We start from the raw sequence: 20,387 nt of genomic DNA, 5'->3' as shown, positions 1-20,387 counted from the left end.
CAAATTACTCGGCACCTTGCCTCACAATGCATCAACTTTAATACTAGTGAGAGGTAGACCTTAATTACAGTCTGATTCGAGCAAATCCACATTGTGTGAATGGCAAGAAGAATTTGCTTGTGAACAGATGAATATGTCCCACTCAAAAATGAACAAGATTTGCCTTGACTTGGAAGAAAGTAGACATGGAATGATGCAGTATTTGGGTTTTATCCAGTGAGAAATGGGGCAAGAAGCTGTAACAAGTTACCTGTCTTACAGAACACAAGTACTGGTACCGCCAATAGGGCACCCACACAAAGGGACCATCAGGACATTCCTTTCTTTCTTAACATGGGATGGGCAGCAAAATGCTGGCATTTATCTGAACTGGAAGCCGTGTTCCTCTCCTGTTTCTCCTTGAGCACACTGTGTGTTATTTGCTTCACTGCCCAGCCCATCAATCCTCTCTTGGCCATTTGCTAAACGGCACAACTGCCAAAATACAGGTGCCAGCATAATCACCCCAGCACTAATCCCACACTGCTTTGATGGAGCACAGGAGCACAGAATGGCTTGGGTTGGAAGGGACATTTAAAGGCCATCTAGTCCAATGCCCTGCAGTGAGCAGGGACACCTTTGACTAGGTCAGGTTGCTCAGAGCAGAGCTTGAATGACTGCAGGGATGGATATCCACCTCTCTGAGCAACCTGTGCCAGGGTTTCAAAACCTACAGTGTAAAAAGTGGGTTTCTTTCATCTAGTCTGAATCAACCACCCTTTAGATTAAAACCATTCCCCCACGGTCTGGTCACAAAAGGCCCTTATGAAAAATTCTGTCCCATCTCTTTTACCAGCCCCCTTAAGGTACTGAAAGGCAGCAATCAGGTCCCCCTGGAGTCTTCTCTCTTCCAGGCTGAACACCCCAGCTCTCCCAGCCTGTCTCCAAAGCAGAAGGGTTCCAGCCCTCAGAGCATTTTGTCCCTCCTCTGGACTAGAGCCAACAGAACCATGTCCTTCCTGTGCTGGGGACCCAGAGCTGGATGCAGCACTCTGTCTTGGTAGAGACGGAGACAATACAAAGCAACACCCTCCACTTCCAGAAGGCTTCAAAGCCTGTTTTTATTCTAGCATGCATGCCTTTTCGACATTCTTACAAAGCTCCTAAGTTTACACTTTACTCATTGGTCACGAGAGACAAGCAAAGTGCCTACTGGAATAGGCAGTTGCAGGTTTCTCTTATTTATCCTTCTCTCTTTCTTGGTTTCTATGTCAACGACCTTGGTAGAAAATTCTTTCAGGGGTAAACATGGATCCTCATATCAAAGTTCTCTCTGATTCACAGAAGTTGCTGTAAAACATCTCCCACAGTACTCCAGGTGAAGTCTCACCAGAGCAGAGAGGTGGAGTCACCTCCTTCAACCTGCTGGGCACACTCCTGTGGATGCACAAGGCTGGCTCATGTCCAGCCTCTCATCCAGCAGCAGCCCCAAGTCCTTCTTGGCCGGGCTGCTCTCCATCCCTTCATGCCCCAACCTGTGCGACCAGCTGGGCTGGGACTGTGTCACAACCCTGGGACACAGCTGTTGGGCAGGATGAGCACCCGGCCAAAGAAGGCAGATCCCACTCCCCACACACCTCCAGCCTGGCCATGAGGTCACAGCAGGCTTTGGGGTCAGAGCAGGCTCGGGGGTCAGAGCAGGCTGAGGTCACATCAGGCTCTGGGGTCAGAGCAGGCTCGGGGGTCAGAGCAGGCTGAGGTCACATCAGGCTCTGGGGTCAGAGCAGGCTGAGGTCACAGCAGGCTCTGAGGTCACAGAGGTGCCAGAGCCCCGTGGCTGCACAGCACCACAAGGACCGAGCAGTCAGTCCTTGAGCACAACTGTTGCAGCAGCAGCGGCAGTGGCAGCAGTGGTGCTGACATTGGGACAGCGGTGTCAGGACAGCGGTGGCAGCAAGAGCTGCGGGACGGGCAGAGGGCGAGGCACCATGGCCCTTGCTCTGCGCCTCTTCCTCCTGCTCCTCCTGGCCGTGGCCCTGCCTGCCAGGGCTGCCCAGGCTGCTCCGCTGCAAGCGCGGGGAGCAGGTGAGCCGGCAGCCTGGCTCCCCTTTCCCGGGAGAGCGCTCCCTGCTCGCCAGGAAGCGCTGGGGAATGGTTTTCCCCTGGGCTTGAGGGAGGGTTTCCTCTGTGGGAGGGAGAGAGTCCCCATGGGGTCTGGGCTGCTCCAGCCGCCCTCCCAGGGATGTTGCACAAGGCAAGGAAATCGTGTGGAGAGTGACCAGGAGCCAGCCCAGAGCTCCCCAGGCCCCTGTGCAGCTTTGGCCATGGCCATTCTCATCTGGCCCCCACAGCCTTACCCGACCCCCTTGCAGTGCCCAGTTCCCTGATGCAGAAGGGGATTCCAGCACAACATGGAAATGGTTCTGATCTGTGATCCCTTCTAGATTGGGATGGTGACATGGCTTATCCGGATGCCCTGTTGGATGACAGCTTGGACCTCTTGGAGAATGCTGGAGGCAAGTTTTCTCTGTGTGCCTTTCCTGAGAGAATAATCAGTGCCTCCTGAGCCATTTCCCTTCGCAGAATCGCAGGGGTGAAAGTTTCTGGAAAATTTGCCTTACTCCCTTCTGGAGCCTTGAGTGATCCCACAGGATCGCTGTCAGTGGGAGGAAGGAGCATTTAGCTGTCCATCTTCCTCCCATGTGCAATGCCAGTGTGTCCTTCCGTGTGCTCTGTGCAGCCAGGGAGAAGAGCAGAGAGGGAAGGGGCCGGGCCCAGGGCTGTGCCCCGGGGCTGAGCCTTTCACAGCTCCTTTGCCGGCCCCGGGGAGCCTGAGCTGCTCCTGCTGCTGCTGCTGCTGCCAAGGCCTGGCCCTGGCTGGGGCTGGGTTTAGAGCTGCTGGCAGCTCCAGGGAGTCCTTTCTGCCCCGACTGCCCAGCAAGGGGCTCCTTCCATCCCAGTGTGGGGCCGCCACAGGCACGTGCTCCCCCTGCCCCTGCACCTGAGTGGGAGGCAGAGCTGAGCGAGTGCCTTGGAGGCCACCAATCACCCAGGGGCACTCTCTGCCACTCTGGCCTGAAGGAGACTTGGAACAACTTTCTGTTAAGGTCCTCCTAGATGGAAGAATGCAGACACAGGACACAAGAAATCCCTGGAGGCAGCGAAACATCTAGACCAGATGCTGAGAGACCTGGAGAGACGCCGTGGTGGGTGCATTTCCCTCAGCCTTGCCCTGGGACTCAGCAGCCGGGGGCGTTCCCTGCACATCTGGACACACCGTGCCCGGCACAGCGGGAAGGGATCCATGGCAGCCTGGCTGCCCCGCTGCTGCTTTCACGGCCTGCAGGGCTGTTTCCCAGCCTGGCCTGGCTGCAGCTTCTCCCCAGCCTCTGCAGGAAGGCATTTGGCAGCCGCTGACAGGGAGCCCAAACTGCACCATGGGCCATGCACACTCTGAGATCCCCTGCAATTTCCTGGTCTCTGGGCAGATCAGGAGTAGGGGCTGCTTCGATGAGGGAGGTCGTTGGCCCAGGCCCAATAACCTGGCCATTCTCCTGATTCTTATCCATGACTTTGAGAAGTATTGTCTCCTGAAGATGCCACGTCCTGGAATGGTGAATGGTTCCACCTGATCCAGCTGTCCCTCTTCCTTTCTCAAGTAATGGACCAAATATCTCAGTGGAAGGAGGCACATCCTGGAGGAAGCAGTGGCTCAGTGCCAACCTCTACTCCAGGGAGGAAGGCGATGCCAGGCGCAGGCACAGGCACAGGAGGTAACTGCTGTGCCGGGCTCAGCCGGGCTCAGCCCTCGGCGGGGCTGTGTGGCAGCAGCTCTTCCCCCAGGCCCTGCCCTTGCACGGCCCGGCAGCAGCCAAAGCTGGAGGCGCCTCGGCTTCCAGGCCTCTGGAGCTCGTTCACAGCCCCGGGGAATCGGGACTCGCGCACCAACGCCCTTCCCGCTGCAGCTGCTCCCGGAGCTGGCCCTGAGTGCCCAGAGGCCCAAGGCACGGGAGCAGCCCCGAGAGGGAGCCCTGCTGCGAGCCCAGGGCCAGAGCCAGCCCTGGCTCCTGACTGGGCAGGGGCTGCACTGGCTCCTGACAGGGCCTGACTCTGTCCCCTGGGGCTGGGGGAGCCGTCCCAGGGCAGGGAGGCCCAGGGCTGCCAGGGGCTGCTCAGAGAAGGGTTTGGCCCATGTCCCTCAAAGCAGCGACTGCCCAAGCAGCTGCGCTGGCCCCGGGCTCTCCTCCCGGCCTGCTGGGCTTTGTTGGGTGGCACAGCCTGTGCCAAGGGGCGGCAAGGTGCCTGCAGGCCCCAGCTCTGGGGGAAACAGAGAACGTCCTGGCCGTATGCACCCTGCTGCCAGCTCAGCAGTGCAGCACAGCGCGGGCTCACGCTCTCCATTACTCCCACAGAAGTGCTTGTCAAGTCACATAAAAACGCTCAGAATCCACCGAGTACCCCAAGAGTTTTCTGCCCCCAGGATGTGCGCAAATCCTGCATGATAGGCACAGTAGTGACACTGTTCACTGTGCCACTTTCTATGGTCGTGTGCTGTGTTGGTTTCCGGTGGTGGAAGGAAAAGAAAGAGTAAGTTGTTGCTGATCTCTACCCTCCAGCATCTTTAAATGCTGCTGATAGTCAGGGAACATTCCCAGTGAGGCTACAGTGGAGTTGTGGCCAGTCTGTGGTTGTCCAAAGAACTCTGCTGAGGGTTCTGCTGCTGCCCAGTGCTTTCATTGGCCTCTTAATTGCCGGGCCTTGTCCTGGGGGGCCCGCTGGGGCTGCAGCCAGTGCTGGCTCCCACTGAGGCTGCCTGGCCAAGAGCAGCCCCAGGGGCACAGGGCAGAGGCCAGGCAAGGTGGGGAGGAGAAAGAGCAGGGACGAGATTGCCCTTGCAAGGCAGTCGCGCTCTGGGGCCCGCTCCTGGCCAGGGAGCCTGCCCAGAGCCGTGCCCTGCTCGCCGGGGCCTTGAGGGGCAGCTGTCCAGCTGGGCCAAGGTGTGCCAGCAGCTCCAGCCGGGCTGGGGAGCCTTGCCAGCTCTGGGCCCTGCTGTGCAGGAGGGTCTCAGTGTGCCACTGGCAGCTGGGGCCTCAGCCGCTCCTCTCTCCGCAGTGCCGCTGCCGCAGCTCCAGCATCCTGGCCGAGAAGCCATGACTCTCCCTCGCCCCCAGGGAGCCCAGAGACCGTCGGGTTTGGCAGCTCCCAGACATGGCCTCCGCAGCAGCAGTTGTCCAAGAAAGCAGAGCACCAGCACTCCGTGCCTCCGCCACGGCCCCCCAGCCCGGCTGTGAAGCGGAAGCCTCCCGAGATCCCCCCACCTCCTCCCCTCCCGAGCCCCCCGCCCTGGTCCAGCTAGGGCTGGAACGGGGCCAGCCACGGCAGTGCATGGGCTACAAACAGCTTTGGACACCTGCCCTCCTGTACAAATGACATCCATTACCTATGGACAGCAGCCAGAGTCAGTTTTCATACTGTTCTAACTTCAACAGGAAGGGCTGAAGATTCTTTCCTGCCCTGTCTCATCCTTTACCACCTGGATATTCATACAGTTGGTTGCTGGCTGCATCTGTTAAAGACTTTAGTAGCACTGCATGTTTTACCCCACCTGTCAGGGAACAAAAAAAAATAAAAAAATTCTTCAGTTTAGACTTTGTTTTTAGTGTGGTTGGGCCACTCACATTTTGAGCAATTAATTTTCCATGGTACTTATTCCCTTTTCCTTACTATCCATAAAAAATTCATCTGCACATTAAAATCACCTGAATTCCTGAGATTTACCTCAAAGCCCAGAGGGGAATCTAGCGCAAAATATTCTCCCTGTGTACTGCACAACAAGAGATATTCAGAGGAAAATACAGTGGCAGCTGAGGCTTGTGGAACTCCCAGAATACTGAGCCTGCAGAGGAGGCAAACAGCCCTGGCAGTGGCTGAGGGGACTTCTCCTCACAGACTCCTCTGAAGGTGTGTCACTCCAGGAGGGAAAGCTTTTAAATCTTTGCCTTACCTTCCTCCTGTGCTAAAATGGAAGGCTCCTCCGGAGAAAAAGACTGAGCTACAAACAATTCTCCATTCCTCAACAAAGCTACTCAGACTTTCAACTTACCTTAAAGAGCAAAACCAAAAGTGGTCAGCGATTTATCACCAAAGTCGGATTGCAAGAGAAACCCCACCATATGAAGGAAAATGTTTATTAGCATCAGTTCACTTAAAAGAAACCCAATCCTGAATTGAGCAGCGCTTTAAATGAACTTGAATTCACTTTCCTCACACATCAGCTGGATTGGTTTGCTCTTTTTTTGTCCTAGAGAGAATATTCAAATGATTTGCTCTTGACAGGACTCCTTGGATGCTCCCCAAACCTGGCTCCTCATGATGCCTTGCCTGGGCTGTTCATGCAGCCTGACAGCAGCACCTGACTTTTGCCACCCTGTTCATGGTGTCTGGGCATGGCTGGTGCCACGGTCCCCTCTGGTGCCACGGTCCCCTCCTGGCTCATGGCAAGTCCCTGCTGGTGGAGGAGCCCTGCTCGTGCTGCTGCCTGCGTTCAACAAGGCCGGTCCTGCTCCCCAGCCAAAGAGAGACTAAAGTCACTGCTTTGGGCAGCTCCTTTGAACGAGTTTAACGCTTCCTCATCTCTATCCCAGAGCTCTTCAAAGCCACACAGCAACACCATAGAGTCACCTCATCGACAGAGGTGAGGAGGTCTGAGCGAAGAGAAGGTCGGCTTTCAAGCACATTGGGGTTTTTATTTAGTGGAAGCACTCACTCCTTCACCAGCCTTACTTGTCGAAGTGGATTGTGCGATGCTGTTGTCTTGCTTGTGTTGAAGAGACAGCAGAAGGGAGAAATGAGTTAAGAAATGAGAAACACACTTGGGGCGCAGGCTCGGCAGACAAACGGAGCAGGGTGGCACCTGCCCGCTTTGCCTGAATCGCTTTTCGTGCCGGACAAAGGCGGCCGCGGCTGCGCTGCGGGGCGAGCCGGGCGCTCGGCGAGCGGCGCTGGAGCGGCGGCGGCCCCGCCCCGCCCGTCCCGCCCCGCCGCGGGCCGGGGCCGAGCGCTCGGCCGGGCGGGCGCCCGGGATGCTCGGGCAGCGCCGCGGGCCGGGCGGGCGCGATGGAGCCGCCTGAGGGCTGGGACCCCTACGGGCGGCCGGCCCGGCGCACGCAGTGGCTGGTCAGCGCCCTGGCCTACCACTACGGGCTGGACCGCGGCGTGGAGAACGAGATCGTCGTGCTGGCCACCGGCCTGGACCAGTACCTGCAGGAGATCTTCCACCACCTGGACTGCGCCGGGGCGGGCCGCATCCCCGGCGAGGACTTCCGCACGCTGTGCCAGGTGCTGGGGCTGGAGGAGACGGCGGAGCCCGAGGAGTGCGCGGGGCTGTGGGACGGGCTCTCGGCCGAGCTCACCTTCCGCCAGTTCCACGCGCGGCTCTGCGGCCACTTCAGCACCCGCACGGGGCCGCGGCTGCCGCTGGGCCGGGAGAGCGAGCACATCGAGACGCAGATCCGCCTGCGCAGCCCCCGCCGCCGCCGCCGCGCCGACCGCGGAGCCGCGGGCAGTGCCGAGCGGCGGCCGCCGGGGCCCTGCTCCCGAGAGTGCTACGAAGAGATCGTGGCGCTGGAGCAGGCCGAGGACCGCATCGCCAAGCTGGAGGAGGAGAACGGCAGCCTGCGGGAGCTGGTGGAGGACATGCGCGCCGCCCTGCAGAGCAGCGATGCGCGGTGCCTGGCGCTGCAGGTGAGTCCGGGCCGGCTTCTGCACCGGCCTCCCGGGGGCGGCTCGGCTGCCCCGAGTGCTTCGCGAGAGATGCTGCTCTCGGAAAGTCAGTGTTTATAATCTCTCCACTGCCAGACTGAGAGCGAAGTTGCTCGTTCATCCTCGGCATTAACTTTTTTAGCAAAGTTGAGTTACAGGGAGCCTTTAAGGAGAAATGTATGGCACCGGTATACCATTAAATATAGTTGTGGTGAGCTCTCTGTTTAAAGTGTAGGGGAGTTCAGCTTAACAAACCCACGTGTACAGTGCTGCTGCTTCTCCTGCTGCACGTGCAGTCAGGATGTGCTGATACCATATGCTGGATGTGCACCAATGCAGGGTTTTTCCTGAAGTAAGAAAGAACTTTTGGATTCTTACCTGCACAAGCACATGCAGTGTCTCCATCAGAAGTGCCTCTAAGAAATATTAGAAGTATGTTTTCTTCAGAGTGTGGTCACAAGAGTTCAAAGTTGGAACCAGTTCTGCAGGCAGGCTGATGAATAGTCTGGGGCTCCTCTGCAGAGCCCCATTAATTCCGGGGCTGGCTTCTGCTGTACTGGCTCGAGTGACACACATACACACTTAACAGCAGTTCAATGACTCTGGCATGAAATAGCGTGGAACAGGCAGAGCAGGGAAGGGCAGCGTGGACCGATTGTTCTGGCAGCTCTGACCAGGTGTGACCAGGTCTGATTTGATGCTAACACAGCACTCACAGAACCCTGCTCCACCTGTGACACTTCCACTTGCAGTAGATTACTGTTCTCTTCACAATGTCCAGCAAGGCAGGTCAAAGACACTTTCACCATTTTCATCTAAAAAAGGGAAAGGAAATCAGCAGCAAACATGAAGTCAGCAGTCTGAGGTCCCAGGAAGAATGAAAATGACAAAGAGGAGAGCTCCGGAACACCCCCAGCTGCTCCCTGCTCTCTTCTGAACACAACTTCATTGGAGATATCTTTTTCAGCAGACTGCTTGACTCCTGAGTACAGACCATAGTGATGACATTAAAGCTGTACAGAAACTTGTGCAATAACATGATAGTGAGTAGTTTGAAAATTAAATGCATAGCTAGGTTTTAAAAACTACTTTTCAGAGATTGTTTCCATGTCTCTGTATTTGGCAAAGGTCAAGTAGCTTTAGTTGCTGATCAACTCCGTGTGATTAAAAAAAAAAAAAAAAAAAACAGCAAAGCACAATCCAGCCACTGTCAGTCTTAATTAAAACCCATCAATTTCTCCCTGCTTTGTGCTCCGGTCATTACAGGTGGGGCTGCGGAAGAGCCATGCCAGCCATACAGAAGAAGGATCCTGCTTCGTAGGGAGTAAGAGACCATTAACACAGAAGCACTCCCAGAGCAAGTGCCTCCAAAGTGTCCTGGAGGAAATGGAGCTCATCCGGAGCTCCAGGGATGGGCAGATTGAAGAAGCCATCAGGTTCAATCAGGAGCTGGAGAAGGAGCTGAAGAGCTCTCAGGAAGCTCTGGTCAGCCTGGAAGATTGCAACCGTAACCTGAAGAGGGAGCAGGCAGAGATGAGGAGGAAGGTGGAAGAGGCCAGACATGCTGTCCTGAACAGTCTTGGCAAAGTGAAGGAGCTGGAAGTGAGAGCGAACGAGGTGCCACATCTGCAAATATACATCCAGCAGCTGGAGTCACAACTGCAGCACTACAGGTAGGCTGGAGTCTGACAAAAAGTGCCTATAAAATCACTGTGTTGGGACACAAGTGAGTTTGAGAATCTCTGGTTGGGGCTTATTAGATGTCTCCAAGACACCTTGTAAAATCTAGCCAGAGGGAAGTTAGAAGCTGCTCATCCATTTTCTTGGTGGGGGTTCTTTAGGAGATCTGAGAGTCTTCAGGCGAAAGTCAGGGTGCTGATCTACAGAGAGCTGAAGTTACTCCTCAGACACACAGCACCAGAACTCAGCATGGTAATGCTTCAAGAAAGCCCCAAAGCAAATTGCTGACAGTCCTTCAGAAACCATTTCCAAAACACTTACTTTTTTCACTGCATTTCCTGGTCCTTAGGTCCCATCCCATGCCAGCTGTAATCAGATGGCTGACCCTCCATTTCATATAAAAGCTCTTCAACTTGTCCTAGGAAATGGGGAAAAGCACACAAGGACAACTTCTGGCCAGTGGTTTGAAACTTGCTGTGACTTCATTGCTTCTTCACTGACAGAATAGGTAATAGAGAAGCTGAAACATTCCTAAACCCACAAAATAACAGTGGAAATCTCAAAGAAAAAACACCAGCCAACTAAACCCCACTTTTGTAATAGCATAAACAAATCCTTCCAGAAGTCAGAAAGTTGGTCACGAATTTAAGAGTCCACTGCTTTTGTTGCTTTTTATCTCAGACAGAACTTGGACTCACTGATGGTTATTAATTGTTAGTCATTTCTGCCCAAGTTTCAGACTGACCTATGGAATAAAATCTAGTTTATTTATTATTGACCCAAAGCAAAACCAGTATTTATAGATATATTTTTACTTACAGTACTAAATCTAGTACTTTAATAAATTGCATCTTCTGAAGTCTTTGCCTCTTCCTAACCTCACACTTCCTCTGTTTGCTTAGAAGAAGAATTCATAGTGAGTTATTTATGGCATCATAGCTATTGTATTGTTTTATGAAGTGAGGAAATTCTAAAAATAACCATTTTATCCAGTGTCTTTCTGTCAGCATTGTGTATGTTAATACTTGCATGGTTGCAGAAGATCAAAGAAAATAGAAGCATTTCTTTAAACATCTGTAGGAGGGCACGTAGTGTTCAAGATGACTGTCAGGGGTCTTGGGATGAATGACACAACTCCTGGTGCTGCAAGGGATCACACAGCTTGTCAGGGCTGGCACGTTCTCCTTGGCATGAGCACCAAAGATTTAAGATAAGTTCTTGTCCTATGGAATTGCTTTTCCACAGTGCAATGAAGGATAAAAAAGATCACCTTGAAACAGGTTAAAGGCAATAAACAATGTCCACTGGCCTTGCAGAGCAGGAACTTTATGTGTTACATCAAAACAAAAGAGTGTGAGTTTAGAAATGTAAATTATATGTTGCTTGTAAGATAACCTTCATTTGTAATACTTATTTTTAAATGGCATGCTCATTTACAGTGAGTGTCAAGCTCAGGAATGGTGCTGGACTGACCATTTGGGAACTACACCCCTTTTTTAGCCCTGTAGCACATTTAGCAGGGGCCCAGGCCAGCTTCCACCCTTTGAGATTCTCTGTTGGCCACAAAGCACCTGCACCTCCCCATCCAGTGCAACAGCTCTTGGTGTAAATAGTTTAACTTGAGATGCATAATGATAATTGTGACTTGCATGCCTGTGCTCATATTCCATAACACATGGAATCCCATCACTCCACGTGTTCCCAGAGTGGCACAGAGGTGCCCAAAGTGGCAGAAAATGGTGAATAAGCAGTGCAGAGCTGTGTGTTAGCATGGGGAAAGGGTTCAGCAGCAGCTCTGCCCCACACAGCTTTGGCTGTCCCAGCTTGTCCCACCCCCTCTGCTTGCCCACACTGGTGCTCAGGCAGCCCAAACTCCTCCTGCTCACTGACAATCACTTTTTCCTGACCTGCAGGAGCTCACATCCATGGGTGTGGCTCGGGTGAGCTGCTGGGAGTGCTTAGTGAGGGGAAGAGATGGGTTGGCTAAGGTGTGGAGAGGGAGGGACAGCTGGGAGCCCACAGGGTTCTGTCTGTCACTGGGCAAGAGTGTCTCTTGTCCCGTTGGTTTAAGTCAGGCTGTGTTTCAGTTGCTCTTACCTGTACTGTTAAAGTCTGGCTGTGTTTCAGTCACCACTCCAGTGAGCAGTTTTCTCCCTTGCAGGTGCCACACAGAGTTTGTGAGCAGGGTCTGGATCTGGCAAGAGCTAATGCTGCAAGGTAGTGCTGGAGAGGAATGGGGGGGATTTGGGTGTTCTGCAGAAAGCATTGACAATTGCAGAGATCTCTCCTGAGAATTCACCTTTACTGGCTTGGTGAGCCACAGGTTTCCTCCAGCTAAAGTCCAGTTTCTTCCAGAGAGAATCCCATTAAAGAATGAGTGCAGTCTATGAGCTTTACACACTGTTCCTCTTTATAGTTTCATATTTATAAAGGAAATGCTTTCTTCTTTTAGGCTTAGATTTTCAAAGCTCTTTTAGCATCTAAATCTCTTTTCTAGACCTTCATCTGAGACCTGTTTGCTATCATTTAGATCTGAAATCCCAATCATGACCTTAAGTTTTAATCCCTAATGCAGGAAACAACAGTTTGCATTTTGTCAAGAAAGTGTTTAAGTACCTGAAAGTGACTAAACATTGTCCTAAATTGGAGTGTGTAATTACAATCACCTATTCCTGATTTCATATTTATATTCCTGCAAATCTGTATGACAAACAATGAACTTCTTCTGAGTGGACAGGTTCCTGTGCTAGGGTTTGAACTGGCCCTGTCACATCATTGGGTTCCTAAACCAGCCTAAACCAGAAATAGTTCATAGTTCTTTTCTTCAGGAGCCTATCCTGATCTTCCTACTCTGATCAATGTGTCAGGTTTCTGTCTGGACTATCTTTCAGCTTTTATTTTTTAATCCCTGTCAAGTTAGTGAGTGAATGCAGCTCAACTTTAAGGGTAAATTTCAATAAATTCCTTCCTGAAAAGCTTGAGTTCAATTCATTTCAGAGGAAAAAGACATCACAAGAAATTGTATACTGACCATTGGTATTGTATCAAAGGTGTGTAATTGCCCGTGCCTGATGTCAGGAGCGTTTAGGAAGTCAGGCAAGTCCCATTTTTATGCAGTGCCCAGGGAGTTATTCCCAGAGAACAAATCATTAACCACTATTCCCTAATCTCCCTTTTTTCCCCCCAAGTTCTGCTGCAGCACAAGGTGACACCATCCATGTATTCTAATAGAATCCTATGATTTCTAAAAATACTTACGTTAAAATATTACTACAATGTCACATCTACTGCTTCTTTCACCCATTGAGGCATTTGCCCTGTCAGAAGAGGAAATTGGATTGGTTTGACATGAATTGTTCTTGCCAAATATGAGTTGGCTCTGTTTTCTGTACTGCATTGGAAGTGGCTTAGAAATTGATTACTCAATGAAGTGTCCATATTCTTTTTCTCTTTAAAAGCCCTGGAAGGAATAGATCCATTTAACAATGATGTTTTTGATTCCAGTGTAAGAAATAAAAAGAGACGTCATTTAGAATTGAAATAAACTTCATAATAGAGATGTTGACAGAAGGTTTATGTTGCTGCATTAGTCAGCAGCACAGTAATTACATAGGTCAGTGAAGGAGGTCATAAAATACCAAAAATGCTTCCCATATGCATGGTCTGTCTCCCAAATTACTTAATTATCCATCAGCATTTCTATGTGTTAATGAGTAGGAAACCTTTTGGCATGGAATGCAGAGAAGTTTGTTTCAGCCTCTCATATTTTCCTGTAAATATGATGACTGAGGCCTCTAGCATAATTTTCTCCATTTATTTATTTCATCAGTGTCAATTTGTCTAAAAAGTTGTGCTTTAGGTTATTTTATCCTGGAAGCAGTTCAGTTTTTCTTCTCTTTCAGGAGGCAGTGTCCTGATCTTTTCAATAATTTCTCAGGTTATCATTCACTCTGTAAAACATAACAAAATGGACAAGTCCAAATCAATAATCCAAGACCAGGAGGAAAATATGGAAATATTCCATACAGGATCAGCTCCATTAAGTGTAGGGAAAAAAGCCCTTGGAAGGAAACACTCATACACAGTAGAAAATGTCTATAGTAGGTTATTTCCAGTCAGAATGATAGTGATTTATATTTAGGCAGCCTAGTACTGTTCTTCTACTTAAAAAATCAGACAATAAAGAAAATCTGGACAATTTTTGCTTGACTGTTGTCATCAATACCAACTCCTTGCTGTTGTGAGATGAGGGGCATCTTGGCAATTTGTTCCAGGTGGCACAAAATTTGAGAGGAGGCTGTGGGTGTGCATGTGCTGGACAGACCTGCAGGTGAGAAAGAAATCCTTGACGGGAGCAGGGGCTGATGGCACTCGGGGAACTGAGCTCAGAGAGTGAAATGAAATGTTAAATTTGCAGAGCCTCATCTGTGAAAACGCTCAGATTCTTCTGGATGAACTGATGTAATCTTATTTTATTTTCTAACTTTGCCTAGAGCTGATATTGTTTTCTACTAAAGAGTGTAAGAGGTTTTGTATTACAGAGAAGTCTGCCAAAAAGCACGGAGCTTCAAGTTCTGGAAGAAGTTAGCTGTAGCAGGTGAATATATTCCCATCACACGAAGCTTAGACTACTTGTGGGTCTCTAGTCATAGAAGAATCATAAGCTAAGTAAGCAAACCAGATTACTCTCATTGGGAACACTTTAAAGCAGCATTTTGATTTCACAAGAGGCAATAATGGAAGGTATTGTTATTTATGGTAAAGAGAACTGTGCAGAGCAATTTAAATAGATTAATTTGGCAGTGTAGAAAATGTATAGCATCTCTTTCTGTGGAAGGGCCACTTTTATTTCAAATGCAAGAGTCTTTCCATAATAGCAAAGCTCTCCATAATAGCAAAACCTTGACTTCAAATCCAGTCACATAATTCATTTATCCTGAAGGAACTGCAACATTTACCCCCAGTGTGCAACAGTGGAAGTGTAGGCACTTCCCTGCCTTTTTCCATGCTGGTTTCTTGTTTACAGTGTTTATTCTGGGAAGGCTTTCCCTGGCTTCTCCCTAAATCCTCCTTTTATCTGCCTGGCTGTGTGTGCTGTGTGGGAGTGACTCGGTGGTGGCTCAGTGGCAGTGCCACACACAGGGACACCCCGCCTGTCCCCTCCTGGCTCTGTCTGCTGGCCCTGCTGGAGCTGTCCCCCAGCTGATCCCTTCCTGGGCATGGAGGGGGTGGAAGTGCCCTGCCAGCCCTGCTGCAGCACAGGGACACAACCACAGCCCAGGGCAGGGCTGGTTCTGTCACCCCGTACCCAGCTGCCTTTCACAGCTGCATCCCCCGCCCCTCTGTGCATGATTTGGATTGTGCTAACCCCTCCTACACCAGAGGGATTCGTTTTTGCCAAGGGGATGAGCAGTCAGTGTTTCTGCAGCTTTTCTTCCCTGAATTAGTGCCTGGAAGTTCAGGCAGCAGCTTGGTGACAGCTGTGCATATCCCTCCTTCATCTGCCTGCCCTGACTTTGTACAGCCCCCCCAGCACTCGATTCTCTTACAGCACCAACTTTCTGGGTGATCAACAGATTATCCATCTTGTGATATCTCCCTCCAAAAAAAAAAAAAAAAAAAAACTCAGTTGACACACAATCATCCCTTTAAAGAAAAAACTTCCTCCCCTTCCCCTTTCAAACCCAAACACTGGAGTCCCCCTGAGAGGCTGTGACTCTCAGAAAGCAGAGCTCCCAGTCCAGAGTCACTGGTTTGGGGTTACAGCAAGAACCAACACCAGACGTGGTCCTGGACCCTAACCAGCCCTCAGCCACCCTGTAAATACCCTCGTGTTTCTCAGCACACTGCCAGGAGCAGAGGCACCCAGGGGTAGCCTGTCAAACAGCATTTAAACCTGCCTGGACTCCCAGGAGGCTGGGGCTGAGCTAATAAATGTCACTGATGTGAGGAAATACAGTGCAGGCAACTCCTGCACTCCAGTGACACAAGGCAGTTACTCAGCAGCCCTGCAAATATTTGTTCTGTTTGGGACTCCTGCTGAATCACTGCCCATGTTTGCTGTGTTGTCCCCTTCCCTTCATGCTCCTGGGTATCCTTTCACCTTTGTCAGTGTGTCATCTGCCTGCTTAACAGCATGATTAAAATCCACACTGATATTTGCCTCTCTCATGCCTGGCTGGGGTTATCCTCTTTGTGGTACTCAGCACGTTTCCCTGGACTTGGCTGGGAATCTGAACCTCAGCTATTCAGAACTGCAGCCCATGAAAAAACCTAAGGAAAACTGCAGTCACGTCCTAAGGAAAGTGAAAAAAACAGAAAAAAAAAAAAAAAGCTAGAAAAGGATGTCCTGCACTATAAATAAAACTTGGGTTAAATGGATCTGGTCTTACAGATTCGTGTCCTGAGATAATCCCAGACTGGAAATTCAAAGACTGAGGTTGTGGTAGGGAGAAAGAGCTGGTCAGTGGATCTATTTCAGTCCTTTATTACAGAAAAGAGATATCCAGGTGTACCTATTCCACCTCTTCTATGGCAGGGGATCTTTGAGACCACCTAAAGATCAAAAGATCAACTTTACAGTCTCTTCCAACCCAAAGCACTCTCTAATTCTATGATATTTGCACAATTCCAGATGTGAAACCTAATCCGTGTGCTCAAGTCAAGCAACCTGAAGGTTGTAAAATGCATCAAGAGACTGGCTTTAGCTCAGAGACCATTCCTGGTCTCTGAAAAAAGATTTTTTTTACATTTTTATAGCTTTTCATAGTACCCATCTGAAAATTTGGCAAATTCTGATAAAAATGAATAGGTATGTATGGCCTTAAGGGATCACAAAGTTAAAGCTCAATGTCAGAGACTGAAAACATAAAGTATGGGCTGAAGCTCAACCATTATTGCAGGTGTCTGCAATCTAGGATTTGCCTGTGTTCTGTGCACTATTCCACAGAGGAATGTACTTTATAAAAAAAGAAATGGTTGGCCAGTAAATGCCAATTGTAATCTTTGAGCATTAGGAAGTTACTTCTGTGGAACAACTTCACAGCATCCTTCCTAAACCACTTGAAAAATAAGGTGTAGAGGCTGTGACTGACTGTGGGTTGCAGTCCCTCCTTGTTTGAGGAGAATATTCCCTCAAGGCTGCCTGAGCCTGGAGTGCTAATTGCCATCAGAGCACCCATCGCCCCTTTCAGGAGCAGAGTGTTGGGAGTCAGATTTCAGTGGAAAGACCCCAAACCTTTCAATAAATCTCCAGAATCAAAATCAGGCCCTGTGCTTTGTTTTGTGCAGAGCCTCTGCTCACAGCAGAACGTTTCAGGGAGGGATCATGGGGTCCCATTAATCACACCACTGAAAAATCTGGTACTCCCTGCACATCTGCTCTGCTTTTACTCCTTGTGCTTGACCCCATCACACGTCCTTGGCGTGAGCTCACGCAGCACCAAAGCATCTGGGGCTGCACAGACTGAGGTCAGCCAAGTTTAAAGCATATCTTTAAGCATATCTTTAAAATCTGGATATCTTGGCTTTGGCAGGTTTGAGCCAAGCTCTAAGAACAACATTTTCACTCTTCTGGAGCTGGTCAGTCTAAGGGGCACTGCTAGGCACAAAATTACACAAGGCAGAAATAGGAGCAGTCAGAGCAAAGCCAATGCTTGTGAAAATTGCAGAAGAGGAGGTTTTGCTGCCCATTTCTGTGCCAGCAAACAGGCAAGGGTGGCATTTCCAACAAGGGTACGCCTGTAGTTTGTGGGGCACCACTGGTGTCACCCATGAGCCCCCCTGTCACTATCTGAATGACATTAATAGATCAAATTTCGAAGTACCACTTTAAAATACAAAAAAGAAATAAAATTAAATACTTCACTTGTTGAAGAGATAGTTTTCTTAGCTGCAAAATATTTTTTCCTCAGATTTCTAATCCAACCAAACCAAAAAAGAAAATATTCAGACTGTTATAAGGAAAAGTTGTGAGAGAAGCTGATCCTTAGTCTGAAAGGTCTGTGTTTCCATTACTGAATGTATATGGGTCTGCCTAATTTGCAGTGCTGTCCACATTCCCCAGGGACTATTCCTTTAGCAGGGAAAAAAGAATAAGAAAACCAAGAATAAGGATGTTGTCTGTTTATTTTGTCAGCAGAACTGTGTCTGTGCTTCTGGAGCCCTGGCTGAGATGTGACAGGTTTTTCAGAAGCTTTCCAGCTGTGACATATTCCCACCCGTGGCAGGATATTCCTGGGTAAATGCACTGACTTTGAACAAAAGACCTTTCAGTGTAGCCAGGGGTTGGGATCTCTCCGAAAAGCTGTGATTAATGTCTCTACAACAGAATTATACACCAGGTTTATTCCTGTGCTGTCCTTTTTATCTTTTTGCTGCTTTCCTCCCTCTCCCCTTTTTCCCTGCCTGCTTTGCTCTCTTTGGTTTGGGAGTTTCTGTTTGTCATGATTTACAGTGTCCAAAGGATACTTCAAATGCATTTAAAAATAGGTAACTTGAAAATTAAATAAGTATAAATCTTTTGAGGTAAATACTATGCAGGATATGAACGATCTAGGCTTTGATTTCACATCAAAACCCCATCATTAAGGATCTAAGATCCTTAAAGTTTAGACCTGTACTGTTTATAAAATTGAGGAATTGTCAATCCCTAAGGCTTGGCACTTGTTTTGAAGTATTCAAAGTCATTTATGTTTAAATTGCAGTTCTCCAGCCTTACCAGTTAAGGGCCTGCTTCTGCAAGCAGCAATATCTTGCATCAAACAGGTATTTTCTGCTAGTTAGGGTGCACCTTGCTTAACTTCTTCACTTTGGTTTCATGTAGTTTCCTTAGTTGCAAAATATTTTTTTCCTCAGATTTCTAATCCAACCAAACAAAAAAAAAATAAGGGAAAATATTCAAACTGTTATAAGGAAAAGTTGGGAGAGAAGCTGGTCCTTAGTCTGAAAGGTCTGTGTTTCCATTAATGAATGTACATGGCTCTGCTTAATTTCCCATGCTTGCTTATAATTCTTGCTTATAATCCTTGTTTATAATTCAAATTACCTCTGTATCAAATGATGTTGTTTTTAGAACAGAAAATTATTAATGCTGGACAGGCAGCATTTATTGCTTCCCCTTCCAAGCAGAGGGAGCTTTCCTGTGGCAGGTTCCCATGGAGCAGCTAAATTAATGGATCTCTGTTTCCTCAGGGAACATGACTCACAGAGCAGAAATCACCAGGAAGTAATTGATGCTTTGCTACCTCGTGTCCTCGAGCCAAGCCTTTAATTCCATTAATCACATTTACCTGTCATTATATCCAGGAAACAAACAGCAAATAACCCCTAAACAGAGCAATGACTCCATGGGCAGAGCTCACAAACCACCCTGAGCCCTCCGGTTTGTCTGCGCAGTGCCTGGAAGGCAGAGCTGGATTCTTCCTTCTCTAAAGAAAGAAAAGAGAGCAGAGGGGGGAGAAGGAGCAGCTCTGCTCATTACCATGAGAAAGGAGCTGTCAAAGCATCTCCTTCTTTCATCCTCCCTCCCTCACCAGCCTTTTTCTGACCCGGGAACGGAGCTGAAATCAAAGCGTGGGGTGAGGGATGGAGGAGCTGCAGGGAACACACGTGGGCAGTGGGTGTCATTGCCACCATTAGATGTGAAGGGGTGGGACTATTTTCAAGCTAAGAACGATTTATAGCTCAGATAAACATCAGTCTCAGAGGCTGTGAGATTTTAGAGGATCAAACATTCGGCCAGAGCTCAAGAGCAGTCCCAAGTTCTTTGTTACAGGGCAATACAGAACTTTCTAACCCAACAGAGAGTTGCCACAGAATTTATTTTGCTTTTCTAACCCATCACCTTCACTTACTTCTGCTGCACTGCAGGTACTTTTGTCCAATGGCTTCTGTCTCACTGGCACACAAATGCTTCTGTTCTAACTTCTAAACTCTCAGCTCACTCCATACAACCACACCCCACCTTATAAACCCTTCACCATCTTATCAGTGCAGTTTCTCACTTACTTAAGGCATATTCTTGCTTACAACTACAGAAACACAAGTTTATGATTTTTCTGCTGAATGTCTGTGTGTTGTATTTTTACATCAGTCCAAGCTTCTTCCAAGGCTGCAGATCAAACCCTTCCGTGTCCGTGGCAGTTTCTGTTTTTCTGATTCCCACAAGTGGGGATGGGCTGGGCAGGCAGCACAGTTCATCTCTGGGCTCCTCCACTTCATGGGGCACAGGCTGCTGCCTGCACGGCACAGTGGGCAGAGAAATCCCCCTTTTCCAGCCCTCATCCTGCCGGGAGGGGAGCACCACCAGCCAGGTGTGCATGTCACCTGTGCTCCGGGGTGTCCTTGTCATGGGCACCTGAATCTCCTCAGGCAGCCTGCAGAAAGGTTCAAAATAAAATTTAAATGGCTAATTTCAGCTGAGTTCTGTGTTGTAACAGCTCACAATGGGCAAGATGAATGTGGGCTGGGAGAGCTGCTGAAGTACAGATGGAAAACCAGGCACTGCGTTGTTTTTAAAGGCAGGTTTATGAACCATCCATCAGCTCAACATGCAGAGTCCCGAGTTCACTTTCAGGGGTTTATTATTTTTGTTGAAGTAAAGCAAACCAATGCTTTTAGATTTTGATTTGCATTTTAACCAAGCTTAAAATGAGGCAACTTTTCAGTGACAAAAGTGCTCCCAGGACTCTGGGAACACGTGCTGCCATGCCAAGCTTTACAAAAATGCTTTATTTTTTTCCATTACTTTATAAGTGAAACTGTAAATCCGTGATCTGGCCCAGAATATAACACATAAAGTGCCAGGTCAGAGGTGAGTGCTATAAAACAGGTGTAAAAAAGCTTATGTGGCTTAGATTGTGTATCCTTAAATTTAAAGGGTTTCCTCTCCTTCCTTGATTAAACAAATTCATCTGCACACACTGGTAATGTACTTAGTGGATGAAATGCATTGTAAATGCATTCTA

General features: G+C 49.1%; 2 protein-coding genes across 5 annotated transcripts in view; both read left to right on the top strand.

Moving 5' to 3' along the window:
• Positions 1 to 1,967: 1,967 nt before the first annotated feature.
• LOC128813780 (uncharacterized) lies at positions 1,968 to 5,604 on the top strand. Its single transcript, XM_053989125.1, has 6 exons — positions 1,968 to 2,064; positions 2,424 to 2,495; positions 3,087 to 3,185; positions 3,639 to 3,752; positions 4,392 to 4,566; positions 5,092 to 5,604. The coding sequence occupies exons 1-6, from the start codon at positions 1,968 to 1,970 to the stop codon at positions 5,333 to 5,335; spliced, it is 801 nt and encodes a 266-aa protein (XP_053845100.1). The 3' UTR covers positions 5,336 to 5,604.
• A 1,439-nt stretch (positions 5,605 to 7,043) lies between these two features.
• Positions 7,044 to 20,387, top strand: part of EFCC1 (EF-hand and coiled-coil domain containing 1) — a 37,371-nt gene continuing 24,027 nt past the window's right edge. For all 4 annotated transcript variants that reach the window (XM_053989630.1, XM_053989629.1, XM_053989631.1 and 1 more), the window contains exons 1-2: positions 7,044 to 7,722; positions 9,007 to 9,413. In XM_053989630.1, coding sequence (XP_053845605.1) covers positions 7,096 to 7,722; positions 9,007 to 9,413 — 1,034 coding nt within the window. In that variant the 5' untranslated portion in view covers positions 7,044 to 7,095. The remainder of the gene's footprint in view (positions 7,723 to 9,006; positions 9,414 to 20,387) is intronic.

Source organism: Vidua macroura, chromosome 13 (genome assembly GCF_024509145.1).
Source record: "Vidua macroura isolate BioBank_ID:100142 chromosome 13, ASM2450914v1, whole genome shotgun sequence".
Taxonomy (NCBI): Eukaryota; Metazoa; Chordata; class Aves; order Passeriformes; family Viduidae; genus Vidua; species Vidua macroura.
This window is presented reverse-complemented; position numbering and strand designations above follow the sequence as displayed.

Excerpts from the sequence above, each read along its gene's own strand:
- LOC128813780 (XM_053989125.1), top strand. The coding sequence starts at position 1,968 with ATGGCCCTTGCTCTGCGCCTCTTCCTCCTGCTCCTCCTGGCCGTGGCC. Across the intron at positions 2,065-2,423 it reads GCTGCAAGCGCGGGGAGCAG|ATTGGGATGGTGACATGGCT; the intron begins GTGAGCCGGCAG and ends GATCCCTTCTAG. Across the intron at positions 2,496-3,086 it reads CCTCTTGGAGAATGCTGGAG|GTCCTCCTAGATGGAAGAAT; the intron begins GCAAGTTTTCTC and ends CTTTCTGTTAAG.